This window comes from Planococcus citri, chromosome 4, assembly GCF_950023065.1.
Source record: "Planococcus citri chromosome 4, ihPlaCitr1.1, whole genome shotgun sequence".
Classification (NCBI taxonomy): domain Eukaryota; kingdom Metazoa; phylum Arthropoda; class Insecta; order Hemiptera; family Pseudococcidae; genus Planococcus; species Planococcus citri.
In genome coordinates, this window is record NC_088680.1 from 13417212 (window position 1) to 13438089 (window position 20878).

General features: G+C 36.8%; 4 protein-coding genes across 8 annotated transcripts; 3 read left to right on the top strand and 1 right to left on the bottom strand.

Annotated features, from left to right (window-relative positions):
- The first annotated feature begins 315 nt into the window (after positions 1 to 315).
- P5CDh1 (delta-1-Pyrroline-5-carboxylate dehydrogenase 1) lies at positions 316 to 7283 on the top strand. 2 transcript variants are annotated; one of them, XM_065363399.1, is made up of 13 exons: positions 316 to 561; positions 638 to 705; positions 832 to 914; positions 1229 to 1368; positions 1450 to 1497; positions 1584 to 1798; positions 1870 to 2041; positions 2132 to 2319; positions 2738 to 2960; positions 3152 to 3330; positions 3408 to 3596; positions 6104 to 6222; positions 6299 to 7283. In XM_065363399.1, exons 2-13 carry the CDS (start codon positions 650 to 652, stop codon positions 6394 to 6396), a joined length of 1710 nt encoding a protein of 569 aa, XP_065219471.1. In that variant the 5' UTR covers positions 316 to 561; positions 638 to 649; the 3' UTR covers positions 6397 to 7283. The 2 variants fall into 2 exon arrangements, with proteins under 2 accessions (XP_065219471.1, XP_065219472.1); XM_065363400.1 differs by having other exon boundaries at positions 643 to 705.
- A 153-nt stretch (positions 7284 to 7436) lies between these two features.
- LOC135844983 (TAR DNA-binding protein 43-like) lies at positions 7437 to 9572 on the top strand. Of its 3 annotated transcripts, none has more exons than XM_065363402.1 (5): positions 7437 to 7688; positions 7796 to 8103; positions 8181 to 8347; positions 8417 to 8557; positions 8640 to 9572. In XM_065363402.1, the coding sequence occupies exons 2-5, from the start codon at positions 7869 to 7871 to the stop codon at positions 9129 to 9131; spliced, it is 1035 nt and encodes a 344-aa protein (XP_065219474.1). In that variant the 5' UTR covers positions 7437 to 7688; positions 7796 to 7868; the 3' UTR covers positions 9132 to 9572. The 3 variants fall into 3 exon arrangements, with proteins under 3 accessions (XP_065219474.1, XP_065219473.1, XP_065219475.1); XM_065363401.1 differs by having other exon boundaries at positions 7437 to 7675; XM_065363403.1 differs by lacking the exon at positions 7437 to 7688 and having other exon boundaries at positions 7728 to 8103.
- Positions 9573 to 9626: 54 nt separating this feature from the next.
- Positions 9627 to 17015, top strand: LOC135844981 (zinc finger protein ZFP2-like). Of its 2 annotated transcripts, none has more exons than XM_065363397.1 (8): positions 9627 to 9766; positions 10049 to 10771; positions 10842 to 11020; positions 11110 to 11370; positions 11501 to 11971; positions 12046 to 12368; positions 12473 to 12720; positions 16351 to 17015. In XM_065363397.1, the coding sequence occupies exons 2-8, from the start codon at positions 10519 to 10521 to the stop codon at positions 16359 to 16361; spliced, it is 1746 nt and encodes a 581-aa protein (XP_065219469.1). In that variant the 5' UTR covers positions 9627 to 9766; positions 10049 to 10518; the 3' UTR covers positions 16362 to 17015. The 2 variants fall into 2 exon arrangements, with proteins under 2 accessions (XP_065219469.1, XP_065219470.1); XM_065363398.1 differs by having other exon boundaries at positions 12052 to 12368.
- Positions 17016 to 18377: 1362 nt separating this feature from the next.
- On the bottom strand, positions 18378 to 20637 carry Syx16 (syntaxin 16). The gene is made up of 4 exons (XM_065361577.1): positions 20058 to 20637; positions 19808 to 19970; positions 19436 to 19716; positions 18378 to 19363 (listed from the first exon to the last, which is right to left on the bottom strand). Exons 1-4 carry the CDS (start codon positions 20373 to 20375, stop codon positions 19181 to 19183), a joined length of 945 nt encoding a protein of 314 aa, XP_065217649.1. The 5' UTR covers positions 20376 to 20637; the 3' UTR covers positions 18378 to 19180.
- Positions 20638 to 20878: the final 241 nt, after the last annotated feature.

The following is a 20878-nucleotide window of genomic DNA, read 5'->3' on the forward strand; positions in this document are numbered from 1 at the left end:
ATCGAAAGAAAGGGTGGAGAGAGATGGAAAATCTCTTTGAAGTCGTTCGGAGCATCGTTAGATTTACAACGTTGTAAAATTTTTCCACTGATAAGGATTTTATTCCTTGCTAACGTGTTGTTTAGTGAACAATTGCAATTCTAATTTGAGTTTCTTCATTCTTGAGTGATTTGTTCGATTTTCAGCTGCAGTTTTCAAGTTCCAACGTGCAAGAAGAAGATTTTCCCCCATTTTCCAGTTCATTTACCGTAATTACCGGTAAAAGAAAAATTCGCAAATTTGCAAAACAAAACCGTTGCCTATCCTCCAGAAATAGGTCTCTGGCGATGACGTCATTTGTTATTGAATGATCGTGTGTTTACGATGGAAAATTATTATTAGCGAAGTTTGTTAAAAATCTTGATTGATTTTTCTAATCCCTTTATTCCTTTTCCAAATTTGTAGTGCGGTTACCCCCCTTAGTTTGAGCACCTTCCTCTTTAGCGTCCAAATTCCATAACCGTTCCAGCCCGAACTCAACGGTCTACGTCTACGAATGCTTTGAACTTGAAGGATATCAAGGTAAGAAAACATCTCATCAATACGCTTCGATTACTAATACGTTCGATAATAGACGATTAATTAATTATGTAATCAGTTTAGGTAATTAATGATAGCGAAAAAAATGTTTCGACTTCAAATCATTCCAACCGGTAACGTACAAAGGTAATTGGAGATAATATTCGATAAGAGCTTGCTATAACCACTCGAGACGAACGTTCGCCTAAATGCTTCCGCATACATTGTCGGCTCTTCTGTTGGTGTTATCTTGTGTAAATAATTGTTTTACAGAATATATCAACGATATGCTAGCTCGGTCGTATCGAGGGCTTCCCCTTCGGATTATTTCACCGTCAAAAACGAACCTATATTGGGTAAGTATGGGTTACGACGGTTACACACTCTAGAGAGATAAGATAATGAATTTAATCGAATTGATTCGATAACCTTTTGTAAATATGTGAGAAATTTTTGCGAATGTGATTTGTATCTGGAACACGTACGTACGTCGAGTGTACGAATGCATATCATTATCGATTTTATATTTACTCGAGGCCATCGGTTTATTTTTATACGCGTCGTACGTACGTAAACGAAAACAAACACTTTGGCACTAGAACCGAAAAGTATTTTCCATTAGGCTTTAGTTACTACGAAGGATGAAAGTAATGAGATATTGTATTCGTAGATTACTCAGATCCGTCGACAGCCGATGAACAAAATAGATTGAAGAGTGCGTTAAAACATGTGTACGAAAATGTCGAAGAAGTACCTATTGTCATTGGTAACGAGAAGTTCACCACTTCTGATGTCAGATATCAAACGATGGTAAATATTTACCAATGTATGACCGTAGATTATGTTTCGAGTAAAGAAATCTTATCTTTCGAGTGTTTTATCTCTATATAGCCTCACGATCATCAGAAGAAAATCGCCAAGTTTTATTACGCTACTCCGGTAAGTTACCTCAACACACTGAAGTGTTTACTCAAAGATAACCGATCTCGAAGCATTTTACCTGATTGATTTTTTGTTCTCGAAAGGATTTGGTGAAAAAAGCAATCGACGTTGCGACCAAAGCGCAATTAGAATGGGACCGGGTACCTTTACGCGAGAAAGTCTCGATATGGAGAAAAGCAGCCGATCTGATGGCTACGAAATATCGATCAGCTTTGAACGCGACGACGATGGCAGGCCAAAGTAAAACCGTCATTCAGGCGGAAATCGACGCAGCTTGCGAACTGATTGATTTCGTCAGGTAATTAAAAATCGACTTATAGCCTAAAATTAGCATAATTTTGATCGGATTATAATTACGTGACGTTTCAGGTTCAACGCTTTCTTCGCGACTGAACTAACGAAATACCAGCCTATCAGCGAAGAACCCCAAGTTACCTTGAATTCGTTGCGATATCGTGGTCTAGACGGATTCGTAGCTGCCGTATCTCCATTCAACTTCACTGCCATCGGAGGCAACTTATCGTACACTCCTGCCTTAATGGTAAATTTGGAAACGGATTTAGAGTTTTTAGGCTAACGTAAACCTAAGTGAATTACGCGCGTGATACTTACGAGAATATAATATAAATAGGGATGCGCAGTGCTATGGAAACCATCAGACACTGCGTTACTTTCTAATTGGACTATATTCAAAGTGATGACTGAAGCAGGAGTACCTGCCGGTGTTGTGAATTTTGTACCCGCCGATGGTCCCGTATTCGGTGATACGATTACCGCCTCGCCCTATTTAGCCGGTATTAATTTCACCGGATCTGTCCCGTAAGTTATTCCGAGATGTGGTCTGATTACATGAATGGTCTGGAAATCGATTCTGCTTAGCGGGATTTTTAATTTCTAGACCATTCATATTGGCGAGAATGCGTAGAAATTCGTAGTTGTGTTGTTGGTGTAATATGGTTGTGTAATTTTGTCACATTTTTTTGTGTATTCGGGAAGGTTTGAGTGATTGAGAAGAGATAGGCGTAAATTAAAGTTCTAAAAATGATATCCAAGGTAAATCCAAGGAAAGCAACTACATCAAAAAACTGCTTTAAAAATCGAACTATTATCTGAGTTTTCTCTTCTGTCTGCTTCCTTTTCAATCATTCAAACGCCTGTGTAATTGCTTTACTAATTCACAAAATGCTCGATAAAAGTCTAGACTGGTTTTACTCACTCGAATTTATTTATTTTACAGAACTTTCAATAGATTATGGACTCAAGTCGGCCAAAATATCAACAATTATCGCAACTTTCCTCGTCTGATAGGCGAATGCGGTGGCAAAAATTACCATTTCGTGCATCCTTCGGCCGATGTTGACTCGGTGATCAATGGAACTATACGATCTGCCTTCGAATACTGCGGTCAAAAGTGCTCAGCTTGTTCGAGAATATATGTTCCAGAATCGTTATGGCCCAAGGTACGATTCGTAGATTCCGTGGAATAAATTAATCCGGTGGAAATTTTGACTTAGCTCGATGCCAAGTCCAACTACAAGATGTTCAAAAAATTATAGAATGTTTTTTTTTTTTGAATTTTTGCAAATATTATCCGGTTAAAGAATTTATTATTGTATGTATCAATTTTTCTAAACTATTGGTCGATTTCCAGATCAAAGAGGGCTTATTACAAGTCAGAAGCACACTGAAAACCGGCGACGTTTCCGATTTCTCCTCCTTCACCTCGGCTGTCATTGATAAGAAAGCTTTCGATCGGATAAAAAGCTACATCGAGTACGCCAAGCAGTCTCCCGAACTTGAAATCATTGGCGGAGGAACTTACGACGATAAGTAAGCGAAAACATCTTCCCTAAACATGATCATATTGTCATCTATTCTTCTTACCAATCCATATCGATTTATTCCAGAGTCGGCTACTACGTTCAACCGACGATCATTCAAACGAAAAATCCAACCAATAAGATCATGTTCGAGGAAATCTTCGGACCTGTGTTGACCGTTTACGTGTACAAAGATAACGACGTCGAGAATACGCTGAAATTAATCGAAACTACTACTCCTTACGCGTTAACCGGATCTGTATTCGCTCAAAACGAGTAAGTTCCTCAAACACGTGGTTGTCTCGAATATGTACTCACAATAAGTGAGAATTTTTGGGACAGAGCAACGCCCCTCTCCCTCTCTCTATTGTAAAAATATGTGAATGAGTATGTTTTTACATTATGTATTTTAGTATTCCTTAACTTTCCTGAAATCCGCCCAAAAATTCAACCCTCCCCCCACTGATAGCTCAATTTGGTGGAAAAAATGTTAATGCGGAGTGACATATCGTTTGTTTGTGTTTTTCGGGCGCTGAGACCGAATATGCACTTAGTTTTTCAATTTAAACGTCCACCCCCCCCAGCAACACTTGGTTGTCCAGGTTGTCCTGATGATGAAAAAAAAAAGTTGATATCGAGTAGCATATCGTTTGTTTGGGTTCTTCAGGGGGCTGAGACCGAATATCCACTTGGTTTTTCAATTTAACCGTCCCAACCCCCCCCCACTCCCACAAGCAACACTTAGTTGTCCTGATGATGGAAAAAAAAGTTGAAATTGAGTGACATATCGTTTGTTCGTGTTTTTCGGGTGCTGAGACCGAACATCCACTTCGTTTTACCGTCCCCAACCCCCCTCCCCCCTTCACAAGCAACCCTTGTTTGTGCAGAGGATGAAAAAAAAAATTGTTAATATCGAGAGACATGTCGTTTATTGAGGTTCTTCGAGTGCTGAGGCCGAATGTCCACTTATTTTTTCAATCTGACTTTTACAACTCCCACCCCCACCACAAGCAGTCCTAGTAGACTAGTTGGGTTCGAACTTTCGAGGATGAGAAAAATGTTGATGCCGAGTGACATATCGTTTATTTGGGCTTTTAGGGTGCTAAAACCGAATATCCACGTGGTTTTTTGATCTGACCGTCGCAACTCCCTCTACGGACACCCCAATTCGGTCAAAGATGACAAAAGTGATAATGTCGAATGACATGTCGTTTGTTTGGGTTTTTAGGGTACTAAAACCGAATATCTACATGGTTTTTTGATCTAACAATCGCAACCCCCTCTACGGACACCCCAGTTCGGTCAAAGATGACAAAAGTGATAATGTCGAGTGAGGAGTGACATATCGTTTGTTTGGGTTTTTAGGATGGTAGAACCGAATATCCACTTGATTTTTTGATCTGACCTTCGCAACCCCCTCTACGGACACCCCAATTCGGTCAAAGAGTTCAAAGATGATAAAAGTGATAATGTCGAGTGACATATCGTTTGTTTGGGTTTTTAGGGCGCTAAAACCGAATATCCGCTTGGTTTTTTGATCTGGTCTTCGCAACCCCCTCTACGGACGCCCCAATTCGGTCAAAGATAACAAAAGTAATAATGTCGAATGACATATCGTTTGTTTGGGTTTTTAGGGTGCCAAGACCGAATATCCACCTAATTTCTGATCTTGAGCTATCACCCCCTCCCCCGACTTCCGCATGCAGCCTTGTGAATATTCAAAAGTGTTTATTTTTTGTCAAAAAAATCTTGCTTTTTTTCAAGTCTTTTATTGTTAAAGTTATCAGAAAAATTTCTGCTTTTTGTCAAAATTGTCAGAAAGTGTCATTTTTTTCCTACAATTGTCAAAAAATTCCAAATTTTCCCGAAATTGCTAAGAAATGCCTGCTTTTTTGCCCAAACATCCAAACAATATTGATTTTTGCGCCAGATGTTTAAAAAGTCCTGTTTTTCCCTTGAATTGATAATTGAAAATCCTGTTTTTGGTGCGAATTTCCAAAAAAAGTTTTATTTAAAAATCAATTTTTTTTTGCCAACATTGGAGGAAAAAACTCGATTTTTTAAAAAATCGTCAAAAAGTTCCACTTTGTCCGCAAAATAAAAATTATAGATTTTTATCTTGTTTAAATTCTCAGACAGTCCTAACTTTAACCAAAAGTGTCAAAGTATCAATTTTTGTTGAAATTCTTGAAAAATTTGTACTCATTTGTCAATTTTTTTTTGTTTTTCAAATGTCCTTTTTTGTCAAAATTGCTAAAAAAAGTCCAGGTTTCTCACTATAATTGCAGAAAGTTCTTTCTTTATTCAAAATTGACAAGAAGTCTTAATTTTTTGTTTAAATTATCGTTAAGCCCTAATTTTTGCCAAAATTGTCATGCAATCCTAATTTTTGTGAAAAACTCGAAATTGTCAACTCATTAATTTTCTCCAAAATTGCCAAAAAGTTACAAAATTGTCAAAAAAATTTATTTTTAGCAAAAAAAGATTCTGCGTTTTCTTATCAGCCCTTTTTGGCCAAAATTTCCAAAAATGCCCCTTTCTTCGCCCAAATTGCATAGACTTATGTTTTTTTTTTTAAATAATCAAAAAGTCTCATGTTTTACCAGAATTGTCAATAGGATCCAATTTTTGCCAAAATTGTCCAAAAATCCTGCTATTTTCGAATCTTTTTTTTGCCAAAATTGCCACAAACCATACTTGAAGGGGCCATTTTTTTTACCAAAATAGCCTGTATTAATGTACTAAACACGTTTCGCCATTTAATGTATATTTCTTCTGCGCAGACAATTCCTCAAAGAGTCCCTAGATAAACTGAAGTACACCGCTGGTAATTTCTACGTAAATGACAAAAGCACCGGATCTGTCGTCGGTCAGCAACCATTCGGTGGAAGCCGTATGTCTGGTGAGTGTTCAAACCTTCCAGATAAACCTGTGCAACGAGATAATCCGACGATTAACATCACGATTTCCATTTTCAGGTACTAACGATAAAGCAGGCGGTCCTCATTACGTATTGAAATGGACATCACCTCAATCCATCAAAGAAACATTCGTTCCCTTACCCACTGTCAAGTAATCTGCCACCAGTATCAAATACCTACCTTCGTAGATAAACAACGAAATATTTAAACAAACAAAAAAAAATAGTTTTTATTCCAAAGCTGTAGTCCATAGGATGCTTTTTTCGCTTCGGTGTTTTAAAAAAAATTTTAAACGTTTTTTAAACCAAAAACCAAAAAAAAAAAATTAAAAAATTGGTATCTCAGGAAAAATGGACATTAAAATATTATGAGATTATTTGTGGTTGACTATTTTTACTTTTTTGTTTTTCTCTTTATTTTTTTTTCCTTTCCTTTTTCGTATAATTATACGACAGTATTAAAAAATGTATATATAAATAATGTGGTGTGCAATGATACTTTAAAAAAAGAAAACAAAAAACACAAACAAAGGGAATTTCTCAGTCAATATTTATAATTTATTATAATGTACAAAGTGTTGATTATTTTTAATATTATGTAATTGGAAAATTCGTTATTATGTTGTTTTTCCATGTGATCGAAAACTGTCGATCGATAAGTAATTACGACAATATTATTGGTTACTGCATTTTTTGTGTGCTTAAAAAAGCTTTTTGCATTCATCTCGAATAATTGTAATCGTTTTTCATATTCGCGTGAATTTCTCGTTAGTATTGTATAAGCGTATGTGTACTTCTCAGAGCACCGTGTATTTTCAGGTAATATTTCTTTAGTGTTGGATTGTTTGGTTAGTATAGATAGAGAACGAGTGTATCATACATATCGAAAGTTTCGCTTATGTTGTGTCAATGTAGTCTGGTGTTTTTTTTCTCTCCATGTTGCAGGAAACGAAACGTAGAAATTGCTTGAAATTTCACCGTGTAATTTTTACAATGTTCGTCGTCTATGTTTTTCTGTTGATAATAAAGAAATTTGCCAGTGAGGTGTGTTTAATTCGGTCTCGGTGAAAATTGAAAGGTACGTAGTGTTTGGTTTAATAATATTACGATGTTTATTATTTTTTAATCGAGTTTATAGCAGCTTAGGCCTAGCCTAGGTGGTAGAAGAATGATGAATAGTTTTCGAATTTCGATAGGCTTCGAAGATCGAAGACAACGAAGATTAGATTTCTTAGAGTAATAGCTTAAAATGTTGTTTACTTTAGGGAAAAATGCGTTAAAATTCGTTATAGAGAGGTTGTCTCTGTTTTTCTAGCTCATTAGTGCTTGAAGAATTTCAAATCGAAGCAAGAAAGACGAAAATTTTGAAATTTTCATTTCTCTTGTAAAGAGTTATGAAAAAAACTGGATAGCAAAACCGACGTATTCAAAATAAGTAGGTTGATTAAGTAGGTAATTGATAAGCCACCATCCAGTTATGTTTATAAATCAGTTGAAAAATCAAATTATCCGGTTATCATCGCGAATCATGGAATTTATTATTTTTCTAAAACAGGAAATTCTGGTGTAAATGAACGACGTTGTAAATATTTACGATCGCGTAGACATAATAGTTTAATTTTATTGCAATGAGTTCAAATTATGTACGAGTCAGCGAAGATACCGGCGAAGAACCGATCGAGCTGCCAGTCGAACAAGATGATACATTGCTGCTGTCTACGGTATCAGCTCAATTTCCCTGCGTTTCGGGATTAAAATACGCTGTCGAGAATTACTACAGAGGAGTTAAGCTCTGCGAAGGACGTCTTTATCCTCCGGATGGATATTGGGGTAAAACGGTGTACTACTGTGTGTTCCCTAAAGGTAATTTGTTCATCTTCTTAATAGATCTCTGATTGAAACTGAATCGTAATCTGATCTGATTATCGTTTTATGTACAGAGAATAAAAGGAAATGCAACGATAGCCCGTCTAATTTTCAAATCAAAACGAAACGATTCGAAGCGAACTCTTCGATTGATCTGATAGTCTTAGGTTTACCTTGGCAGTTGACTGAAATACAATTGAGAGAATATTTTCAAACGTATGGTAGCGTTAAGATGGCTATGGTGAGAATCTTTCCAATAATTTAGAGACAGAATTACTTTTCAAATGATACGACGTATGTTTACGAATAGATAAAACGCGATCAAGTTACCGGGCGATCGAAAGGATTCGGATTTATCAGATTCGATCATTACGACAGCCAAGTGAAAGTTTTATCGAAGAGACATTTCATATCGGGACGTTGGTGCGATGTTAAAATACCCGACTCCAAAGTACGTAATTAATATTCTCTCGATCTCGATTAGTATCATAAACGTGGTAATTTAACTCGTTTTCTCTCTCCTCATCGTACAGGAAGGATCAGACGTACATATCCCGTGTAAAATATTCGTCGGCCGAATCAGCGAGAATTTAACGGTGGACGATTTACGGGCTTATTTTAGTCAATTCGGCGAAGTAACCGATGTTTACATACCAAAGCCATTCAGATCTTTCGCATTCGTCACGTTCGACAGTCCAGACACAGCTCAACATTTAATCGGCGAAGATCACGTAATCAAAGGCGTATCGGTACACGTCTCCGAGGCATCGCCCAGGTACTCCAACTCGAGAACCCAACGTCAACGTAATCCTTTCTGGCAATCGACCAAGTCTACCAATAAACACCAGCCTCCGGTAGACTCGAACGCGGTCGCTTTGCTTTCAGCTATAGCTGGTAACCCATCTGTGCTCGCAGCTGTCAATCAAATGGGCCTAAATTGCAATAAAATGCCCGCTAATAATCCTAGAAACCAAAAATGTGAACAGTACGGATACGCGGAACCGTCGCATTTCATGTACCAATAATTTATTTAATTTTTTAAATGGCGATGTCGAGGGAGTTTTTTTTCTTATTGGTTTTTTTAATTCGTATACCAATGTACCTATTTGTGATAGTGTATTTTTTCTGTTAGCCGAAGTGTTTTTAAAACATCACATTATTTTACAGGTGTTATTTCGATGTACGTCTTTTTTTTTGTTTATTGTTTTTTTTTTCTGTTCCAAAGGGGCTCGTACGAAGGATAAAATTTCAATTTACGTACTGCCAGTTCTTATGTATGATTTTTTTTCTCTGTTTATTTTTACATTTATACGTCTTATTATGCTTTACGATGAGAGGAACGTGCGAGCATTTTTTTCAAGTTGCTCTGCGATTTCCTCGTCCTTTGTTTCTACGTTTTTTTTCCTGTTATTTTACGCTAGAGTGTGTATTAATTTTAAGGCGAATATATATCTCGAAAGGTTTAACGAGACGAGTTTTTCTTTTTAAATGACTGATAGGTGATTGTAAATATGTGGATGTTACGATTCTATATAATGATTTTTATTCATCTGTGTTTCCTTCATTTTACAGGGTGTCCTATGAGTGATGTTATTTCGATTTCGAAGATGAGCAAAGAAGAATTAGTGGTTTTTGGCATCATAATTCATATTCTATCAAAGTAAGCAATTTTTGATGTCCTTACTTTCGAATAATTACAAGTTGATGTTGTCTGACAGAAAATTTATCAAGTTGAAACTGTTGAAAGAATGTCTCAGCTGTCTCAGGGATGTTTTACGGTAGCCCTAGTAATAGATTTGACCTTTTGTTTTTCAAATTAAATTCTCTGCATTCTTTTTGAGCTCGAATCAAATTTCCAGATGAAAATGAAATTCAACACTATCACTCGTTTTCACTTTTCTTATTAATATTTTGTGTAATTTTGTGCTTCTTTGAATTTGAGGTGACGCTGACGCTATGGGACACCCTGTAGAAGATTAGAAACTGTGCTGAAATCATGTTGAGAACATTATTTCTCAAAATTCTAGTGAAAACGAAAAACGAAAAGGAAAACACGAAGAATGCTGAATGCAATAAAAAAGGAAAAACTTGAAAAGAGCTGAAATAGTCGTCATTAAGCGCTCCTACCGTCAAAACTACGTACTAAATTATCCGGAACGCCGAAAATAACCAGGCCCAGTACATTAAAAATGACATGTGGCGTTCGAATTAGCCCAATTCCAAGATTATCCAATTCATTAGTTTACAAAAACAAAAATGTCGAGATAATAGCGTAAATTTTAATTATTTTTTCTTTTAGTTTGCTCTATCTCTACCCTAGGTAGACCTTGAAAATTCCAGTTATTATAATGACGTTTCTATCAGTATCAACGTAGAATTCGGAGTGCATTCGGTGTAAATTTCATTTGTACGATGGCCATGGCGATGAACAACAAAATAATTAAAATCTGCGAAGATGAGGGGACTCAGCCCATAGTACTCCCTGTGGACGAAGCTGACGGTTCGTTGCCATTATCAGGTTTGAAAAAAGTCGTCCCCAAAGCTATCGGATTATGGTACTACACGGAAAGCGATTCGATCCGAGGAGTGAAAATGACCAATGGCAAATTCTATCCACCGTTCAACGGATGGGGTAACGCAATCTATTATTGTGCAACTCTATCGGGTAAGTTTCTCTACGATCTGTTCGAGTTATCGATCTTGGTGTCATTGATTCGTATAATATACCTGTTTAGAAACCAATGCTGACGATAATGAAGCCGACGATTCGGAAGATATGGGCATCGTAAGCATCGATAATGTTCGAATACCTGAAAAAAATGATGATACTCAGTCAGTCGATCAAAACATATTACGAGGTATCAAGAAGGCTGTTAATTCATCTTCGTTTACTAGTTTCGCCGATGATGATAAAGTAAGCGGTGTTTTATGACGATTTTGACCTCGTGTCGGAGATGATCGAATGTGTAATATTGAATTATAATTATTATTATCGCTGCGTAGAAAATACCCACTGCCCGACGGCCCCACCGTTGTGATATTTGCGGAACTTGTTTTACACAACAGTCTCATATGCTGCGTCATCGGCGGATACATACCGGAGAAAAGCCTTTCGCTTGCGATACCTGCAGCGAGCGTTTTTCTAGATCTGACAAGTTAAAATTGCATATAGACAGATGCCACATGGCTCCTATAGCAATGCTGGATCCACCTCAGAACGAATCCGCTTCGCCTATCAAAGAGAAACGAGAGAAGAAACCGAGGGTAAGATATCCTTTCCTTACGTCAACAGCTCATGTTCTTTTTTTCTAATAATTCGAATATCTTCCGACAATATTTTCTGCTAAATTTCCTTCATAGGTATTCTTAATTAATAAATTCGTTCGTTTTTCAGATCCTGGACGATGCATACGACTGGTCCATCCGAGCACCTTCAGCCAGCTCTAGCACTTCTCCAAATAAGACGAAACACCTCACCGTACGTTTCAAGAAAACTGCCAAAATTGACTTAGATAACGGCCACGATGGCTATTATTCCGTCGTGAACATGGCAGAGGTGGAAATGGAAGACGACGAACCCGTCTCCATAGTTCCAGTCGCGTTGGCCGAGATAAAGTCCGAACCGGAGGAATCAGTGCATCTGCAGGAGCCCGAATTCATCGACACTTCAGAAACGGCCTCCGACGAAAAGCCTTTTAGATGTGAAGAATGCTGCAAACCGTTCGCTAAAAAGAATCAATTACATAGGCACATGCGGATCCATACCGGCGAACGTCCGTTTCAATGCGAGATTTGTATGAAATCTTTCACTCGTGTAGACGCGTTGAAAAGGCATATGGCTTCGATGGGTCATCAAAAGCAGAAAGTGAGTATCTTGATTTGTTTCTTGCCTACTCTCCTCCGTATTATCGTCTAATATGAGTGATTTTTTTCCCGCAGGAACAGTCGGACGTTGATGTCGAAGCTGTTACTGAGATTTTAATCGATACTTATCCGGATATCTTACCCAATGGTATGGAAATCGATCCTTTGATCGACGAGAGCTCCGATCATCAAGAGGTCGAAATCGTCGAGGAAGATATCGATAGTGAAACGCATTGCGACGTTGCCAGTTTCGCCCAAGTCACCTATTCTAATTTGGAGTCTGCGAATAGCGTCAAGCAAGAACCCGCCGATGAGACGACGACCAAAACCAATTGCAAGAAAGTCAGCCAAGGCAAAGAGAACTATTGCCAACAATGCAATCACGCCTTTACGAATAAGTAAGTCCTCCCCCCTTCTCGCTGCAATACGAAGTTTAATCCTTTTATTCGAGTAGGTATTCGGTAATTCGATATGTTTTTTTTTGTGTTTTTGATCGACGCAGGTTTAATTACAATCTGCATATGGAGTCGCACAAAAAGGTAGCTAGAACGTACAAATGCACATATTGCGAGTATGTGTTTAGAAGGCAATCCCACTTGACCAGACATATTCTCATCCATACCGGAGAAAAACCATTCAGGTGTCACTTGTGTGAGGAGCGATTTTCTCGCTCCGATAAGCTCAAGTTACACGTCAAAAGGACGCATCCCGGCTGCTTTGGAAATTCTGTGAAACCGACTATTGAAATCGGTAAGTGACTGCTAACGTTTTCTTAAAGTATAATTTCCCTGTTATAGGGTGGCTCTTGTTTCAATAATTTGGATAGTTGCTTAGCAGGGTGGTTGGGATGTCTCAGAAATTGAAGTTTATTAATTCGAGGTCGCCGAATCCGAATCTGGTACCCATTTGTGTCGTAGGACGCTGCTCCGATGAGAAATTGCGACTATTTTGCAAAATACGAGTCCGATCGCGAAAAGAACGACATTTTTGAGTTCGAAGACCTCGAATTAGTCAGAAAACGTCATTAAAAATTCATAATTGGACAACTTTTTTCTAGCTAATTGATGAGCTCAAAAATGTCGTCATTCCTGAGGGAACAGTGGACTTTGGTGAAAATCTGACGCCGGAAATGAATTCGTCGTCCCAAAAAACCTCCCTAGCCCGATTTTCAATTCGATTGGGGACTAAAAGTTTTTTTGCCCAAAAAAATGTATGAACTAACCCCTTTGGATTTTTTGGATTTTTTTGATTTTCAAAAAAATCGAGCAAAGGGTCGTTTTTGACTAATTTGAGGTCACTGAGTCCGAATCAGCTATCAGATTTGATCGATCTCCTCTTCTTCGTGGAAAACGAGCGCTTATCTCGGAATCAGAAAAGTCAGCATCAATTTTGACGTCATATTCGAAATCAGCGACCTCAAATTAGTCAGAATCCGCCATAAAAAATTCAAAATTCCAAAACTTTTTTTAGGTCATTTTTGAGCTCAAAAAAAGGCTGTTTCTGAAAGAATGGAGCGCTCTGGTGAAAATCTGACGCCGGAAATGGATTCCCCGTCCCAAAAAACCCCCCTAACCCAATTTTCAGCTCGATCCGAGACAAAAAGTTTTTTTACCCAAAAAAATGTATGAACTAACCCCTTTGGATTTTTTGGATTTTTTTTTATTTTCAAAAAAATCGAGTAAAGGGTCGTTTTCGACTAATTTGAGGTCGCTGAGTCCAAATCTGGTGTCAGATTTGATCGATCACCTCTGCTTCTTAAAAAACGGACGCTTATCTCGCGATCTAAACATCTTGCATCAGTTTTGACGTTATATTCGAAATCAGCGACCTCGATTTAGTAAGAATCCGTCATAAAAAATTCAAAATTTGACAACTTTTTTTAGGTCATTTTTGAGCTCAAAAAAGCCTGTTTCTGAGAGAATGGTGCACTCTGGTGAAAATCTGACGCCGGAAATGGATTCCCCGTCCCAAAAAACCCCCCTAACCCAATTTTCAGCTCGATCCGAGACAAAAACTTTTTTTACCCAAAAAAATGTATGAACTAACCCTTTGGATTTTTTGATTTTTTTTGATTTTCAAAAAAATCGAGCAAAGGGTCGTTTTTGACTAATTCGAGGTCACTGAGTCCGAATCAGCTATCAGATTTGATCGATCTCCTCTTCTTCGTGGAAAACGAGCGCTTATCTCGGAATCAGAAAAGTTAGCATCAATTTTGACGTCATATTCGAAATCAGCGACCTCAAATTAGTCAGAATCCGCCATAAAAAATTCAAAATTCCAAAACTTTTTTTAGGTCATTTTTAAGCTCAAAAAAAGGCTGTTTCTGAAAGAATGGAGCGCTCTGGTGAAAATCTGACGCCGGAAATGGATTCCCCGTCCCAAAAAACCCCCCTAACCCAATTTTCAGCTCGATCCGAGACAAAAAGTTTTTTTACCCAAAAAAATGTATGAACTAACCCCTTTGGATTTTTTGGATTTTTTTTTATTTTCAAAAAAATCGAGTAAAGGGTCGTTTTCGACTAATTTGAGGTCGCTGAGTCCAAATCTGGTGTCAGATTTGATCGATCACCTCTGCTTCTTAAAAAACGGACGCTTATCTCGCGATCTAAACATCTTGCATCAGTTTTGACGTTATATTCGAAATCAGCGACCTCGATTTAGTAAGAATCCGTCATAAAAAATTCAAAATTTGACAACTTTTTTTAGGTCATTTTTGAGCTCAAAAAAGCCTGTTTCTGAGAGAATGGTGCACTCTGGTGAAAATCTGACGCCGGAAATGGATTCCCCGTCCCAAAAAACCCCCCTAACCCAATTTTCAGCTCGATCCGAGACAAAAACTTTTTTTACCCAAAAAAATGTATGAACTAACCCTTTGGATTTTTTGATTTTTTTTGATTTTCAAAAAAATCGAGCAAAGGGTCGTTTTTGACTAATTCGAGGTCACTGAGTCCGAATCAGCTATCAGATTTGATCGATCTCCTCTTCTTCGTGGAAAACGAGCGCTTATCTCGGAATCAGAAAAGTTAGCATCAATTTTGACGTCATATTCGAAATCAGCGACCTCAAATTAGTCAGAATCCGCCATAAAAAATTCAAAATTCCAAAACTTTTTTTAGGTCATTTTTAAGCTCAAAAAAAGGCTGTTTCTGAAAGAATGGAGCGCTCTGGTGAAAATCTGACGCCGGAAATGGATTCCCCGTCCCAAAAAACCCCCCTAACCCAATTTTCAGCTCGATCCGAGACAAAAAGTTTTTTTACCCAAAAAAATGTATGAACTAACCCCTTTGGATTTTTTGGATTTTTTTTTATTTTCAAAAAAATCGAGTAAAGGGTCGTTTTCGACTAATTTGAGGTCGCTGAGTCCAAATCTGGTGTCAGATTTGATCGATCACCTCTGCTTCTTAAAAAACGGACGCTTATCTCGCGATCTAAACATCTTGCATCAGTTTTGACGTTATATTCGAAATCAGCGACCTCGATTTAGTAAGAATCCGTCATAAAAAATTCAAAATTTGACAACTTTTTTTAGGTCATTTTTGAGCTCAAAAAAGCCTGTTTCTGAGAGAATGGTGCACTCTGGTGAAAATCTGACGCCGGAAATGAATTCGCCGCACCAAAAAACCCCCCTAACCCAATTTTCAATTCGATTGGGGACTAAAAGTTTTTTTGCCCAAAAAAATGTATGAACCCCTTTGGATTTTTTGGATTTTTTTGAATTTCAAAAAAATCGAGCAAAGGGTCGTTTTCGACTAATTCGAGGTCGCCGAATCAGAATCTGGTGTTCATTTTCGTTTACGGACCCTGCTTCAGTGAGAAATTGCGGCTATTTCGTCGAATACGAGTCCGATCGCAAAACAAACGCCATTTTTGGATTCAGCGTGCTCAAATTAGTCAGGAAACGTCATTAAAAATGCAAAATTTGACAACTTTTTTTAGGTCATTTTTGAGCTCAAAAAAGTGTGTTTCTGAGAGAATGGTGCACTCTGGTGAAAATCTGACGCCGGAAATGAATTCGCCGTACCGAAAAACCCCCCTAACCCAATTTTCAGCTCGATCCGAGACAAAAAGTTTTTTTACCCAAAAAAATGTATGACTAACCCCTTTGCATTTTTTGGATTTTTTTGAATTTCAAAAAAATCGAGTAAAGGGTCGCTTTCGACTAATTCGAGGTCGCTGAGTCCGAATCTGGTGTCAGTTTTTCGCCCTGGTCATTCCTTTTTTGAAAAAATACGATTTTCTTCCCGAATTTTTCACATATTATTATGCTTAATTTAAAGTTCATTTTAGTGCTCAACAACCACCCAACAGTCGATTACTCTAAATAAACTACTTCTTCTGTTTATCGTATTAATTAATTTTCTTGCTTTTTTATGTTCGCAGAGCACAGCTGAAACTATCGAAAAATAGTCACGCTACCTGTTGATAAAATCCAAAAAGACGAATTATTATCGTGTATTTTATTTTAAAAAAAACAAAGACTATTTAATTTTACCTCACGTTAAAGTGAATTGTTTCTCTTCTTATCATGTTGTGTAATGGCACGTATGACTCGTGTAAAAATGTTTACATAAAGTATTTGTTCTCTTTTTTTAAAAAAAAATTGTATTACGTTTGTATTTTTAATTTGGACATTGGAATCGGAAGAGGGGGTATTAGATTTGTGTTCAAATTTATATTATTTGTACTATTTATCGGTATTTGACCAAAAGTATTTTAGTATGTATCGTTTTAGATTACGTTTTTAATAATTTAAAATGTACTATTATGTAAGCGTGTATCTACTTGGTTCATTTATTTTTTGATTTCCAGATTTTTTTTTAAATTATTATTTTTTTTTTCGATATTCGGAATGGCTTTGCGAAACATACAAAACCTATATTGTATCGTTGTTAATTTATTTAATTTATTTCCAGCGAGCGGGACGAATTTACTCGCTGATTTGTTATAGCGCTTGTAGAAAATTAACATCACTTTTTATATAATATTTTACTGTGTAAAATCACTGTATATTTTTATATAAATGAATTATAAAGTTTTCAAATGTGTCGATTTTGATTTAATTTCAGTCTTCGAGAAGCTAAAAAGCTTTAATCGAAGGTCATTTATCATCGATGTGCAATATTTCTGTATTTTATCGATAAAATATCAATTTCCAGTGCCAAAACAACGAGCTGGAACTTAAAATTTGAATTTTTGCATCGAAATATTCGATAAATTACGAAAATAACCATCGCATCGAATTCCTCGTACCATGAAACCCCCACTTCGACCTCTCGTTGGATTAATTTCGCTTTAATTACGAGGAAATAATTAATTTGCAAACTTACGAAAAATAAAACTGAGAAAAAAACGCGAAACCGGAACTTAAAATGGCGATTTCTTCGAGAAATATGCATTAAAATGCGAAAATAATCATTCCATTGGATTCCTCGTTTCGAGAAACCCCCATTTTGACCCCTCGTTCGATTAAATTCGCTTTAATTAACGATTTTAATTAAGCAGGTTCAAAAAAAATCGAGGTTTCATAAAATTCCGACTGAAATCTAGATATGCGCGTGGCGCTATCTCTCGGAATATTTCGGAACTACGTCGAAAAAGTGCATCAACATTTACTTTTCTGGACGTAGTTCCGAAATATTCCGAGAGATAGCGCCACGCGCATATCTAGATTTCAATCGAAATTTTATGAAACCTCAGATTTTTTCGAACCCGATTAATTAAAATCGTTAATTAAAGCGAATTTAATCGAACGAAGGGTCAAAATGGGGGTTTCTCGATATGGGGAATCCAATGGAATGATTATTTTTGCATTATAATGCATATTTCTCGACGAAATCGCAGTTTTGAGTTTCAATTTCGCATTTTTTTCTCAATTTAATTTTTAGAAAGTTTGGAAATTAATTATTTCACACTAATTACAGCGAATTTAAGCGAACAAAGGGTCTAGATGGGGGGTTTTCAACACGGGGAATCCAATGGAATGATTATTTTTGCGATATAATGAATATTTCTCGAAGGAATCGCCATTCTAAGTTCTGATTTCACGTTTTTTTCTCAATTTTATTTTTCGTCAGTTTGGAAATTAATTATTTCACCGTAATTCGTGATGAAATTTATTCAGAATTGATGATTTCTCACTAATTTGAGATCGCTGATCACGATTTTGATGTAATTATCGTATTTTAATGAGGTCTTCAGCTCATTAGAGGTCCTTGATTACGAATTTGAGGTAATTAGTATACTTTAATGATGGGAAAGTTATTAAAATGAGTTCAAATATCAGGTGAGGTTTCAAATATAATTTTTTAAACCTCCCAATAATTGCGAATTTTAAATTATTTCAGCCCCAAAACGATGAGGAGAGGGAGAGGCAAAATTTGAAAATTACTCTAATTAAATCTACTCCCTGAAATACAAATAATTTATTAAAATATTAACGTAATAACAATAATTAAAAACTCGGCATCTCTTAGACGCCGCCATACAATATATGATTACAAAACGTATCCGAATACAATAATAAATTAATAATAGATTAACAATTCGAAGAAACCATGAAAAAAACAAACGAAAGAAAAAAAATGAAAAATGACAAAATAAATTAAGATAAAGCTAAGTAAAGAAGAGGGAAGGAGAGAAAAAAAACAAACACGGGGAGAAATCACTCGAAAAAACGAACCCTTAACGTACATATCACAAATTGGAATAATAACCAAAAAGAAAAAAAAAGAGAAAAAAAACATACAACGTAACGTTAATATGCGATAAATATGATTAATAAAGGGATCGTAGTAAAATAATTCGTAAATATTACAAAAAAATAGAACAACGAACAGAGAAAAAAAAGCTAAAAACAAAAAATACATAATAATGGGCGCGACTCAGTCATTAAAATTGTTCGTTTCGCGAGGGGGATCATCGATAATACCAAGATGCGAGGCAAGGTACATAATATATCGATGTTTTAGGCCAAGATGTACACACAGAGTGCCCAGAAATATCGAGCACCCCAAATAAAGTTTTTCATTAAAAATATAGGTTGGCAATGTGAAATAGATGCATAAATGATTGGTGGACTGTCATCTCTCCAGTCCAACAACCAATCATGTGCTATCATTATTATCATTCACTGTGACCAACCAAAGTATTTTAGTAGAAAACTTTTTTAGGGGTGTTCGATATTTCTGGGCACCCTGTATTTCCATCACGTTTAGAATTTCACCGCGATCAGTAGTAGAAATAAAATAACGGTGGCTGGTGCGAGAATAAGGATACACTGCATTTTACGATTCTTTCTCTGGTAACGATCTGCTCTGGCAAGCTCTTGATACGCGTGCCTGACTTGGGTCTGCGTTTGTTCGATGTTATAATCTATACGATCTAGAACTGTACCCTGCAAAATGACCAAAACTCATTAAGAATCGAGTCGAGTTCCAGCGAAATTAATTCTGTCAATGTATTTTACCTGTTCGGCGACCATTCTGCCTAAATCTTTGAAAATGTAATTCAAATCGGCGATCGAGCTGACAATCTGGTTAACTTCTTGTTTACGTTGCGCAGCCATTCGAGCGTTATCTTCTTCAAACAACAGCTGCTGTTTTTGCTGTTCGGTGAACCGAGGTCCGAGTTCGAATTCACGGTCTACCTTGAGTTCGCCTTCGTTCAACGACTCGAACGGGTCGTTATCGTCGTAGAAAACGTCGTCTTGAAAAAATACGTTCGATCTTTCTTCTCTAGATTTGAGTTCTACGTTCAAAAAACACATTAGAATTAGAATATTTCGTTCCAATCCAATTCACCATCGTCAACACATAGATCATACAATATATGTACTTACTATTGAGATAGGAACTTTGTAAATTTCTAAACTGAAACGATAAGTTTTGCAGTGTTGTGCATAACGAACTGGTTACGTTCTTCGAGAGCTTCCTTTCTTGCGTAGAACCATCCATACTTTGTTCTTCGATTTGATGTATTAGCTTCTGGGTGATGCTGAAAAGCTGCAAAAATAATACACCATCGAAATGAACTCTCTCTTTTCCGATCATAATTCTATACATTATTAATTCGAACAATGATTTACATACCTTGGTAACCTCCTGCGACAAATGCTCGATATGAGTCTCCTGCTCGGTCGAATCATCCAGCGTCGGTTTCGACAGAAAGCTTTGTTGCTGAGTCGACAAATCGTTCAACTTCTTCTGTATACGAGATATTTGGAACTGAGCTTCTTCCAAGATATTGATCCACGAAGGTGGCAGAGCTGTTCTGGACATATCCATACCTTCGCCCGATTCCACCAACGCCATCCGGTCGCTGATGATCTGTTCGCTGAGAATATTGCGATTATGGTTGGCATTGTTTCGCATCAGCGTGAATACATCCGTTAATTGTCTGGTCACCATTTCAACAGCTGGTTGGGTTCAGTTCAGTCGAAGATACACAACATATGGATTTATGGATATGGCATTTCGTTCGAAAGTCAAACGCTGCAGAATGTACGGGTATCAAATAATACACATACCGATGTCTGGATACACGATTTATCTGAAAAACAACGCGAATAATCGATTAGTAACGTTCGATAATGATTAATTCGTTTCAAATTCGAATTAAAATGAATTATTTTTCGAAAAAAAATGATAAGTTGAAGTTTTGTTTACATTTAAAATTTCGTTCGGTCGAAATTCGATTCGTTTGCGTATATTCAATTTGCGCATAAGTTGTTTCGTACAAAAAGAACGATATTGTTCATACGCAATTTCGATGACGTAGCGATCAGATCTTATTTTGTCTCTTCGCAGGTGGAAGTGGTGGACAAACTTCAAAGTTTGTTTTTTTTCTCAACATTAAATTTTTTCAAATTCATTTTTGCTCGTTTGATTTTTGTTTTAATTTTTATTTTATT

Bases quoted from the DNA above. Each gene is read 5' to 3' on its own strand.
- P5CDh1 (XM_065363399.1), top strand. From the start codon at position 650: ATGATAGCGAAAAAAATGTTTCGACTTCAAATCATTCCAACCGGTAAC. The intron at 2,042-2,131 runs GTAAATTTGGAA...TAATATAAATAG, and splicing joins CGTACACTCCTGCCTTAATG to GGATGCGCAGTGCTATGGAA. The intron at 3,597-6,103 runs GTAAGTTCCTCA...TCTTCTGCGCAG, and splicing joins TCTGTATTCGCTCAAAACGA to ACAATTCCTCAAAGAGTCCC.
- LOC135844983 (XM_065363402.1), top strand. From the start codon at position 7,869: ATGAGTTCAAATTATGTACGAGTCAGCGAAGATACCGGCGAAGAACCG. The intron at 8,104-8,180 runs GTAATTTGTTCA...TTTTATGTACAG, and splicing joins CTACTGTGTGTTCCCTAAAG to AGAATAAAAGGAAATGCAAC. The intron at 8,348-8,416 runs GTGAGAATCTTT...GTTTACGAATAG, and splicing joins GTAGCGTTAAGATGGCTATG to ATAAAACGCGATCAAGTTAC.
- LOC135844981 (XM_065363397.1), top strand. From the start codon at position 10,519: ATGGCCATGGCGATGAACAACAAAATAATTAAAATCTGCGAAGATGAG. The intron at 10,772-10,841 runs GTAAGTTTCTCT...ATACCTGTTTAG, and splicing joins TTATTGTGCAACTCTATCGG to AAACCAATGCTGACGATAAT. The intron at 11,371-11,500 runs GTAAGATATCCT...TTCGTTTTTCAG, and splicing joins AACGAGAGAAGAAACCGAGG to ATCCTGGACGATGCATACGA.
- Syx16 (XM_065361577.1), bottom strand. From the start codon at position 20,375: ATGGTGACCAGACAATTAACGGATGTATTCACGCTGATGCGAAACAAT. The intron at 19,971-20,057 runs GTATGTAAATCA...TTATTTTTGCAG, and splicing joins TGTCGCAGGAGGTTACCAAG to CTTTTCAGCATCACCCAGAA. The intron at 19,364-19,435 runs GTAAAATACATT...GTCATTTTGCAG, and splicing joins GCAGAATGGTCGCCGAACAG to GGTACAGTTCTAGATCGTAT.